This window comes from Hipposideros armiger, unplaced genomic scaffold (assembly GCF_001890085.2).
Source record: "Hipposideros armiger isolate ML-2016 unplaced genomic scaffold, ASM189008v1 scaffold_176, whole genome shotgun sequence".
NCBI classification, from domain to species: domain Eukaryota; kingdom Metazoa; phylum Chordata; class Mammalia; order Chiroptera; family Hipposideridae; genus Hipposideros; species Hipposideros armiger.
Genome location: NW_017731526.1, coordinates 1,405,914 through 1,417,203, shown reverse-complemented (window position 1 = coordinate 1,417,203; position 11,290 = coordinate 1,405,914). Strand labels below are relative to the sequence as shown.

Here is an 11,290-nt window from a genome sequence, read left to right as displayed (position 1 = left end):
TTCTTTAGCAGCCATTAGATTAAGAAGTTTTAGATGACAGCTGTATAATCAGTCACATTAAAGGAAAAGGTGTGGGGACAGGGACATTGTAGAAGAAATAAATTTCAACTTAGGGTGTTTTGTCGTTATCTGAGTAAATCATCACATATCTTCCATAGAAAAAGGAGAGAAGTCATTTTGCAGGTGGTGTAGCTAGAAAGCCCTTCTACGAAGTAAGGCACAATAACAGAATTTATTGAACACAATTTTATTTACCAACTCAGATTTTCAACTTATCAAATAATAGTTACCTCTGGGCTATAAGAGACTTTCTCATTTTGTATGTATTTCTCTACTACTTGAACTTGTAATAAACATGTATTTTGTAATGAAAACAATTTTTTCTAGCAGGTAATTTTCTCAGTTCACAGAAGGGAGCATTTTGTCTTTATAGTACCTTAAAGATTAAAACATTCTTTGAATTCAAGATAAATATCTTGACATATAGATCAAACTGAGCCAAGGACTAGATGCTACATCAGGTATTACTTAGACATTGCAACCGGGGGCATGAAGACATTTTAGTGAATTGATGGACTGCCTTTGACAGTCATGAGCTTTGCAATTCCCTTCCTGCTTATCAAGTTGCACTGAAGAGAAGTATCTTTGGTGCCCCAATTTCTCTGAAATTAGGATACGCTGTTACCCTCTGCAGAAGCAACACAGAGTACCTACCTTTTGATACGGGGTTTTCCATCGGGGTGGGCAAAAAAAGGACAGTCTGGCAGAATGCCTGTTGCTGATGCTAAGGTATGAGATGGCATGGCCCCTTTTCTAAGTACTAATTTTAATTTCTTTTTAATTGGAGTAACATTTGTCAACAACTCATGTTAAGCTATAAGGACACATTTTCCTCCACAAGCTCAGGCAAGCAAACACTTGTCCTTTTTGAAGTTTATGATGCTAAAAATATGTGGGATACATTTGAACAGTGAAGCCCTCTAGACTGTTCCTTTGGATGATCCTGCTGTGACAAATGCTTTAGTGAACTGATTAGCAATCTAAGAAATAAAAGAAGGAAGTACAAATGCACAAAATCCTTTGATCCAAGAAGGACGTGACAGAACATAAACCAGGTGTATGCGCATATATGTGGGTGGGTGGCGATAACATCCATACTATGGACTGGTGGACATCCCCATCCCAAGCACTGCACTGGCTTGTGTGCTCTGCACACCCAGTACTCCTCTCCCACGAGGGCCGAATACACGATTGCTGGTACAAGTAAGTCACAGTGGTGCCAGCACCTGGAAGTCTGGAAGAATCTCAGCTACCTTCTTACGGAGTTGCTCTCGCCTCTCTTCTCTTACTCTTTCCTCTTTCATAAATTTTGCAAACTTCTTCCATGTCTGAAATGTGACCCAGAGAATCCTCCTTCAAGAATAAAAAGGAAAAAAAAAAGGTGAAAAACTAAGGAAAAGCTGACTTTCCGTCTGAAGTACATTAAACACTTGATAAAAGACTCAGGTGAATAAAACATAAAAGGTATGGAAATCACAGAATTCAGACAAATGCTGTAAAGAAAATAAAGCAACAAAAATGGATGGGAGTGACTAATAGGTTTTCCTTTTCTATCAGATGGTTAGGGAAACCCTCTGAGAAGGTGACACTTCATACCTACACAGCGGTCATCACACCTCAACAAGAGGGCATTTGCCCGCGGCATTGTGTTCATAAAGAATGCACCCAGTCACCAAAAAGGGACAGATCATTTGTTTACTCTCAAAAAGAAGCACATAATGAAATTAGAGCATTTCTATCCAAAATGCTTAAAATTAAAAAACAAAGGAAAACTTACATGTAATACCTTATTCCCCAAGGAGGCTGAATTAAATAAGATCACTATTATAAATATTAATGTGGCATACAGTACAATTCCACTTATAATGAAGCTTCAAACCAGACAAGACTAAACTAGAGCCTTTGAGGGCTGCATACTTAGAAGGAAAAAGTGAAACAAAAACCAAGGAAATGTTCATAAACATGAGGAGATTAGTTTACCTTTAGGAGGGAAGGGGATGGGATTGTGATAGGGAAGAAACCAGTAGGGGCTTCTGGGGGCCCTACTTCTCGACCTCAGTGGTGGTGACACGGGGTGTCCACTTTATAGTAATTCATTAAGCTGTATTTATTTGATTTAAGCACTTTTCTATATTTGTGTTATATTTTGCAATCATGTTTTAAAAAGTTGAACTTAAAAGGTAAATCTATGTGACAAAGAATACATACATTCTGGGATTCCCATGCCTGCCTGGTATCTCCAGAGCCCAGCTCTGCCAGCCTCCACGTCATCTCTTCAGATATATTCAAGGCACAGAATATACTGCAGAGCAACCGTGAAGCCAGTGCGTGAATTTCCTGAGAGATCAAGGCCTCACCTGTCACTATGTTCCACCGCAGTCTTGTGCTTGCTCTGAGAATCGACCTTGGCCTCCCTGACCATGTTGAACCAGGCCCTGAAAATCTTCTTCTGAAGGAAATGTACGTACTGCTTTCGTACTGCCTCCTCCAGGTCAGTCAGGTACTGGGGATGAGGAAACGAACAAGTGAGAGAATAATGCCACAGACAAAGAATTAGGGCAAACAAACAGTACAAAAGAGAATCAAAGCAAACACAAAAAGGAACACAGGACACTGGAGGCACAGGAGAAAAAGATAACACGGCAGACAAGGTAATACCCTCTGTAATGTATTTAAAAAATAATGGAACCAGAGGGGTAGAAACGTAAGACTGAGGGGGCAGGTTTCTAGCAAAATCACTAAGGCATTTATGGGACAAGAAATGAGTATAAAAAACAAGCTGATATAATGATACATTATATCTTTATAAAGATGAACACTGTGAAAAGAAACGTGCTTAAGGTTTTATACTACTAAAAAATTGATCTGAGACTTTCATATTCATTTCAAAGCAATGAATGAGCTTGACCATAAGTTCTTGAGAAAACAATGACTATGAGCATTCTGGATTGCATCTAATTTTCTCACACAAGATTGAGCAGAGACGTGTATGTAAAGCTCCCGTCCCCATGGCCTTACCTGCAGCCAGCTCCGGGTGACTCTCCTGAGCAGCGTTTGGGAATAGAGCTGATCGGCCTGGGCCGTCCTCCTAGCCAGGCTCTCCCGACTACACTGGACCCAGGTCAGCAGGCATTTCCTCTGTAGGGCCAAAGAGTGATGCTCTTCAGCCACCTGGACAATTTTTTTTTTTTAAATAAGAAAAAGGAAATTATTTCTTGTATCTTAAATCATTTCAGGAAACACATATCCTCTTGGCAAACAATGTTGCAAACCCTATGGAGGCAGTTACTGGAGAGAATAATAACCTTACGGACATTCAGCCTATGTCCCAAAAGCTTTGACTATTGACCCTATTATATGGGGGTTTTAGATCTATATCATGCATTTCAATGCTGACTCCCTGAAGACCACACTGACTGGCTGGTTATTAGGGAAATGGAATAAACAACCTCCAAAGCCATTATTTCCCTTGCACCAAGTTTTGAAGTGGGTGGCTGGCAACATTCTCAGTTTGTTCTCCTGGAGCTTGGACAGCAACTCCATAACAAACCTCTCTTTTGTATGTACTTAACCACTGTCTAATTGAGGGAATGCCAATACTTTCAATTAGTTTTGTAGAATGGGCTGTCACCAGCACTGAAATTTAGACATTATCAATAAACCACAAAACCATTTGATAGAAAAAGAACATGATGAATAATTCAATGTCTTACCAACTTAAAAGGCTCAGTGCATCAGTCTATCAAAATAAGCTTACAACTCATAGTTTAAAGATTTTAAAAAGTAACTGTCACATTCTTTCAAGAGGCAGGAAGGAGAAATCCTTTCCTCTTAGTCCTCTCCAGACAATTACACATTTTTCTAAGCCTTGCTAGTCACCCAGCCCTGTGAATGTGACTTATTCAAGTGAGTTTCTTGGTAGTCAGACTTCTTGGCCACAATGAGCGCCACAGGACGTCTCTGTGGCACCTGAGGTGGCTGCCTGTCCCCACTCCTCCCGGTCTGGGGACCCAAAGGCAAGGGAGCCAGAAACACAGAGCCTCCTTCCCTCCCTTCTCTCCACCCTCTGGGAAAACAGAACCAGGGAGGAAAAGATTCTCAGAAGGGATCTTCAAAGTTCTGAAAATGGTTGTTGGAATAAATGGAATACAGCATGACAAGGAGAAAATTCTGAGGTGTTCTAAATTAAAGAGGCCAGAAACTGAGAGAAGGAAACAGAATTGTTAGTCTGGCCAGCTAACAAACGACTACTCACATTCCTTCTATTGCCCCAAATTGGAATTTTGGGTTAATCTCGGGCGGCTAAATCTCCCGGCAGCTATTTCTGCAGATTATTTTCAGGCACCGTCTAACTCCAGAAGCCTCAGCTTGTTTACACGAGGGCTTTCCAGGCTGCGGCCCCCGGCCAATCCACAGGAGCAGACATTTCTTTATGCAGACCTGGCGCCTCTCCCAGGGCTGCCCAGCGTCACCTTCCCCCCACCGCTTTGCCTATAGCGAATGAAAATTATTTCTGATGATCTCTTTCTTTCCCTTTCTCCCTACTTGATGTTAAAAACATTTGCAAAACTATGGGATGATGGACATGCTGTCTTTTCTACCTACTCTGCTTCCCCAAAAATAAGACCTAGCCGGAAAATAAGCTCTCACATGATTTTAGGTGCCAAAATATGGCACCTTGGCATACTGAATATTTTAAGCTGAAGGAGTTTGTGGAAAAGGCACCCTTCTCCCTGAAACAGGTCATAAAACCCTCATGTGAGGGGTGCGTGTCCTCCGTATCCTGGAAGAATCATGCTAGGGCTTCTTCTTTGGCTCGGTCTTATTTTTGAGGAAACGTGGTAGCCATGCTGCTGGTGGTTTAGACTCCATGCCCCAAGACCTGTCTTTTGGTTGGCATTCTGGCTCAATGAAACCTTACTTTAAAAGAGACTTCAGTCGTGGAAGTTAATTTTTTGTTGTTAACAAGCACATGTGACTTTGAGGGAAAAATGCTAAATATCTCTTCTGAAAAAAGTGTTATAAACAAGCCAGGAATTGTTTAATTGGACCCTCCTTCTTGCTTAATTTTTTTCTATCCCTTCCTGGAAGCCAAATATAATGGGTGAAGAAGCTATTCTTTCCTCTTACTGTCCTCCAGAGCTTTTTGTTTTACTTTTTATTTTTTACTTTCAACTAGTGGTGGGCACCTACATACACCTCTGATTCCTACAGCACAAAGGCATGACAACCGGGCAGGGTTCTTGGAGGAACACAGCACGGAGCACCACTCTGGCTTTGTAAACAACGCACTGTGTGACTTTAAGCACCTCAGTTCTCCTCTCCAGGGCTCTGTCCCCTTATCTACAAATTGAAAGAGATGGAGAGGACTGTTACCGTTCTAAAATTCCATTATCTTGTGACAGGCTGAATAGTGGCCCCTCAGCGATGGCCTCGTCCTGATCCCTGGAACCTGTAAATATGTGACCTCACGTGGTAAAAGGGACTTTGCAGCTGTGATTAAATGAAGGATCTTAACATGGGGAGATTATCCTGGATTATCTGGGAGAGCCCTAAATGTAATCACAAGGGTCCTCCTAAGAGGGAAGCAGGATGGTCAGGAAGGGATTGGAGAGGTTTGAGAAAGAGGCCAGAAGCAATGGAATGCAGGTGACCGCGAGGAGGTAAAGAAGGCAAGGATTCCCCCCGTGGAAGCTCCAGAAGGAACTTGACCTGCTCAAAGTTTGATCTTAGCCCAGTAAGTTTGATTTCGGACTAATGACCTCCAGAATTTTAAAATAATAATTTGTGTTGTTTTTAGCCACTAAGGTTTGTATTAATCTGCTGTAACAGCAATAGGAAACAAATACACTTATGAACTAGAGAGGTGATTCTCAACATATGATGCTTAGACGGCTTGTATCAGAATGCCCTGGGCTATTTTTTAAAAATACAGATTCTCTGATACCGCCTCATCCTCCCCCCCGACCCACCAAAACACACACACCCTGGCCAACAACCCAGACCTACTGAAAATATTTTGAGGTGGGACCCAGAGTGTGCACTTGTATAAGTTCTCCAGATGGTTTCATGAAAAAGAAATTTCGGAAATGCTGGTTTCAGATCTGTGATTTCCTGCTTTTATTTTAATTCGGGTTTTCTATATATAAAGCCTATAATTGTTATTTTGAGCTCAAACCTTGTTTCTATTTTTACAGTCTTATGCATAAATTTTTAAAAGTTTGGTTTTTCACCCATAGGTTCTATTTTATTTCTAAATGTCATACCGTTCTTGATTTTACCCAATCAAAAACAAGGACTGAAAAAGAATAGTTAATGAGAGTATTAAGAGTGAGCCTTTCCACTCCCTGTCTGCCTTTCCTTTATGAATTAATAATGAACAATAAAGAAACAGATAAAAGCCAGATAAAACAAGATAAAACTAGGAGCACCCAACTAAATTGCAAACTATCTGATATGACCAATCTTTGTGGTAATATATTATAAGAAACAAATTTCAAAATTCATTTCCAGATTCATTCTCTCAGAAGACTCAGGAGTCATCAATCCCGTCTCATTACTGAGAAAAAGCCGAAGCAAAATAGCAGTGGCCTGGGCCACAGATGGGTCCGGACCACCACAAATTGGCTTCCTCGGCTGTTTTGGAATACTCAGTAGTTTGAGAACCACTGGTAAGGAGGCTGAGGACAAAAAAATCAGGAACAGTGGAAAAATAGTGGGAAGGGCAATTCAGGAAGATAAAAAGAAGGAAAGAAAGTGTGAAAATAGGAAGAGAACAAAGAGAATGGAAGGGTGAATAGATTGGCTAGTGAGGAAAAAAGCATCCTAAGTCACGTTCACAGAGGTATAATCTGTAGCATTACTTGATTTAGTGGGACTCTTATGAAGCGCTATTGTTCATCTTTAATCTTGGTTTTCACAACCAACAATACTAGTCTTCCTTTTCAGTATTAACCTGGCCAAATAAGAGTGGTCATAACTGGCACATATTACTGAGCTTATTAACTAGAATTCTAAAGGTAACAGTTTCCATAGTTTGAGCTTCAGGATCATTTAGTTGACTGCCCTGTTCTAGGCACTGGATAAATTTGAATTTCAATAGTATTTGATTTCATGTATGTTTGTATGACAGAGTGGATTACTATTCCCTATAATAGGATTATACACCCATACGCTTTGCGCTTTGCGTATGATTACATAGCGCCTCCCAGTGGGGTAGGTGAGTCTCTTTCACTCCTCAACAACCTTCAGTTTATCCCAATGATGCTCAGGCCAATAGAATGTTAGTAAATATGATACAAGCAGAAGTTTCATAGGGGTTTATATATATCAGGGTTTGGGCTTTGTACCTCAGACATTTGCCAGGTGAAAAGCCTGCCCCGAATAACTGCTAGAACCAGAAGGAGAGGCTGTGGGGAGACCTGAACCCAATCCACAGCTGGTCCACAGACATGCGAGAAATAAATGCTTGAATTATATGCCACTGATATGTGGGGGCTGTTTGTTATGCAGCTTTATTGCAGCAGAAACCTGACTAACACACCTTATAGTAATTATTTTTCTTTTTATTAAACACTGCTAGAAGTGAGAGAGGCTTCTATTTGTCTTACGTTGGAGGTCTCTAATAAAAAATTTACTCTAGGGCCGGCCAAGTGACGCATTGGTTAAGAGCTGGCTTGGGAGGCCAGCTCTGTGCAGCAGGGCCCCAGTTCAGATCCTACATGAGGGCCAGTGACACTGCCCTCCACAGCTAAGATGGTGAACAACAGCTCGACCTGGAGCTGGGATGCCGTGAGTTGCCGTCAACGGCGTAGGCTGCAGCTCCTGCTGCAGTGGGCTGCCATGAACTACCATGTGTGGCCAGCAGCCAGTGTGAGCTGCCAAGAGCCGCTGTGAGCGGCCGTCCAGAGACCAGTGACAGGATCTGCCTCACCCGCAAAGAGCGCAATGATAATACTAACATGGGCCAGTGAGGCAATGTCCTCCACAACTAGACTGAAGAACAAAAGGACAGCAACTTGTCTGCTCCCCTTCCCCGATTCCCCAACACTGTTCCCCTCTCCCAATTCCCCAATAAAATCTTTAAAAAAAAAATTACTCTAGTTTTCCCAATCTATTCAATTATAGAACTCTTTCTCTATCTTGGAAGACCAAATCTAAACTCTTATCCAAAACAAATAAATACAAACACTCAATTCATTTATCTTTCTGGCTTTTAAACACCAAACAACCCCCAAAACCTAACTGGGTGTTTAGCCTATTTGAAAAATCCATTTTCTAATTTTGGGTGGTAAGAGTGTGACACTATACCTGGATGTTTTGCTTGCTTTGCATTCTCAATCTCTTCCAGGGCTCCAGACCTTTTTTTCTTAGCAACACACTTTCATAATGATTTTTGGCTATTGCTTCCAGCTGCTGGTTCCTCTGAATTCTCTTCTGTTTCTCTAGTTCTTTCTGAAAAAAATAAAGATGTAAAAATGCTGAGGAAGGACCAAGATGGCAACATAGGGGCTCTTGAACTTCCGTCCTCCTTTGGATGGACTGAATATACAGCTACACACAATGCAATTCCCTCTGAAAGAAATCCAGAAATTAGCTGGGTGACTCTTCCACATTAAGCAAATGAGAAAATACCCACATTGAAATAGATAGAAAAGGCTGAGACACACTGTCGCCATTAAGTTCATCCCTGGGACAGCACAACACAATAGGGAGGGAACTCCCACCTCCCAGCTTCTCCCTGAGGAATGAAGGGTTTGGACTGCACATCTAGAACCCCAACTTTTAAGACAACCACCCAAGGGATGGGCTCCCCAAACACCTAGCTCTGAAAGCCAACTGGGCTTGTGTCCATGAGGCACACAAAACTATAGCAAACAAAGAAACAGTTTTTAATGGATGTGTGAGCACTCCGCTGTGGCTATTCCCACAGGGATCAGCCCCGAGGGAGCAGGCAAAGACGCCCAACTCCTAGTCTTTTCCTAGAAGGGATTAGACTGCACACTGCACAAGCTGCTGCCTGAGGGTCTGGCTTCTGATTTAGCATGCATGTAGGGGCTTGCTGGATCCTCCTCAGAGTCTGGGGGATCGTACTCCACCTTCTTACTCTGGCGTGCTCCAATGATAAAGCCAGATTGCCAACATCTCTAGAAGCTTACCTACACATCTGGCACCCCAAGTTTTGTGACTGCCAACTGAGGGACGGGTCCCTGGATTGTCTGGCTCTGATAACCAATGGAGCTTACATTCACAGTCCCATAGGACTTGACAGGGCCCGGGCTGAGTCAGTTGTGTGCAGGCTGATGTACGGGCACTGACCCCGGACAAGGTCAGGACCCACACAAGTGGGGGCTGCTGACGCATGGACCCTGGCCCCAGACATAACAAACCTTGACTTCAGAGCCTGCTGCATAGGCGCCGGGCTCCAGTGACATAAGCCCTGTACGTAAGCATGACTCACAGCCACGGGAAGGCGCACGCCACTTCTGTGCGCTCTCCTACCCCAAAACCTCTACATAATGGTTGCTATTGCTGAATAAAGCAGCGAGCAGGCGAGCTAGCTGGTTCCTCCTCCTGTCTTTCGGCTCCGCATGCTTTCTTTTCCCTGGGCACCTCACCATCGAAAGCACCCCCTCAGCCCCTGGGCGACCACAAACAAAGAAGCAGTTTTTAAATGTGTGCAGGAGAACCATTTCCCCCCACCTTAGTCCTCTCCCTCCCCCCATCACCCCCAGAGGCTATCCACCACTTGGGCTCAGTCCAGATGGAGCAGGTAAAAACATGCATCTCCTGGTTTCTTCCTGGAAGGGGCTTAACTACATACATTCCCAGCTGTTGCTAGAGAGTACAGCGTCAAATCAGCTTGCATCCAGGTGCTGGCTGAGATTCCCCCCCCCCCCCTTTGGGACACTGACAGGTCTTGAAACATGTTCAACTACTGGGAGCAACTAAGAGCAAAGAGAGCAGCTTGGATGATCACAAAGGTTTGAGAGACAACCAGGAACCTACATGGAGCTGACTGATCTCCCACACAAGACAAATCTGTCAAGACTAGGTTGTTTTAGCTAATGCACAGAAACCAACACAAAGAGTTAAGAAAAAAAAATGAAGAAACAAGGAATATGTTCCAAATAAATGCACAAGATAAATCTCCAGAAACTAATCTTAATGAAATGGAGATCAGATATTTACCCAATAAAGAGTTCAAAATAAGGGCCATAAAGATGCTCTCTGAGGTCAGGAAAGCAAGGCATTAACAAAGAGAGAACTTCAACAAGGGATAGAAAATATTTTAAAAGTACCAAACATAAATCATACAGCCAAAGAATACAATAACTGAACTAAAAAATTCAGTGGAGCGGTTCAAGAGCAGTTTAGATCAAGCAGGAGAAAGGATCAGCTAATTTGTAGACAGAGCAGTGGGATTTATCCAATCAGAGGAACAAAAAGAAACAAGAATGCAAAAGAATAGACAAAGCTTAAGAGACTTATGTGTCATCATCAGGGGGACAAATATGCGCATCATAGAGGTCCCAGAAGGAGAAGAGAGAAGGGGCTGAAAGCTTATTCAAAGAAATGCTGGCTGAAAACTTCCCAAACCTGGGGAAAGAAATAAAAATCCAGATCCAGGAAGCCCAAAGAATACCAAAGAGGGTAAATCTAAATAGACATACGTACACCAAGACACATTATAATTGAATTGTCAAAAATTAAAGACAAGGAGAAAATCTTACAACCAGCAAGAGAAAAGCAATTTGTTACACATGGACATTCTCATAAGACTACAAGCAGATTTTTCAGCAGAAACCTTAAGGCCAGAGAGAGTGGAATGATATATTCAAAGTACTGAAAGAAAAAAAACAAACTGCCAACCAGGAATGCTCTACCCAGAAATGTATCCTTCAGAATTGAAGGACAGTTTCCCAAGCAAAAGTTATAAGAGTTCATCACCATTAGACTAGCCTTTAAGGAATGTTAAAGGGACTTCTTCAGGTTGAAACAAAAGGATGCTAATTAATAACATGAAAATATATGAAAGCATAAAACCCACTGGTAAAGGCAAATATATAGTTAAATTCAAAACACTCTAATATTGTAATGGGGGTAGATGAATCACTTTTTTTTTTAAATTGGGGAATTGGGGGGCTGGGAACAGCGCTGGGGAATTGGGGGAAGGGGAACAGACAAGTTGCTGTCATTTTGTTCTTCAGTCTAGTTGTGGAGGACGTTG

The 11,290-nt window shown here is 42.2% G+C and overlaps 1 protein-coding gene across 1 annotated transcript in view; it reads right to left on the bottom strand.

The window, feature by feature from the left end:
* Nucleotides 1-19: 19 nt before the first annotated feature.
* CCDC191 (coiled-coil domain containing 191) overlaps nt 20-11,290 on the bottom strand; it is a 78,098-nt gene continuing 66,827 nt past the window's right edge. The window contains exons 12-15 of the mRNA XM_019652224.1: nt 8,371-8,514; nt 3,079-3,231; nt 2,418-2,563; nt 20-1,413 (exon numbers count right to left, since the gene is read on the bottom strand). Coding sequence (XP_019507769.1) covers nt 1,269-1,413; nt 2,418-2,563; nt 3,079-3,231; nt 8,371-8,514 — 588 coding nt within the window. The 3' untranslated portion in view covers nt 20-1,268. The remainder of the gene's footprint in view (nt 1,414-2,417; nt 2,564-3,078; nt 3,232-8,370; nt 8,515-11,290) is intronic.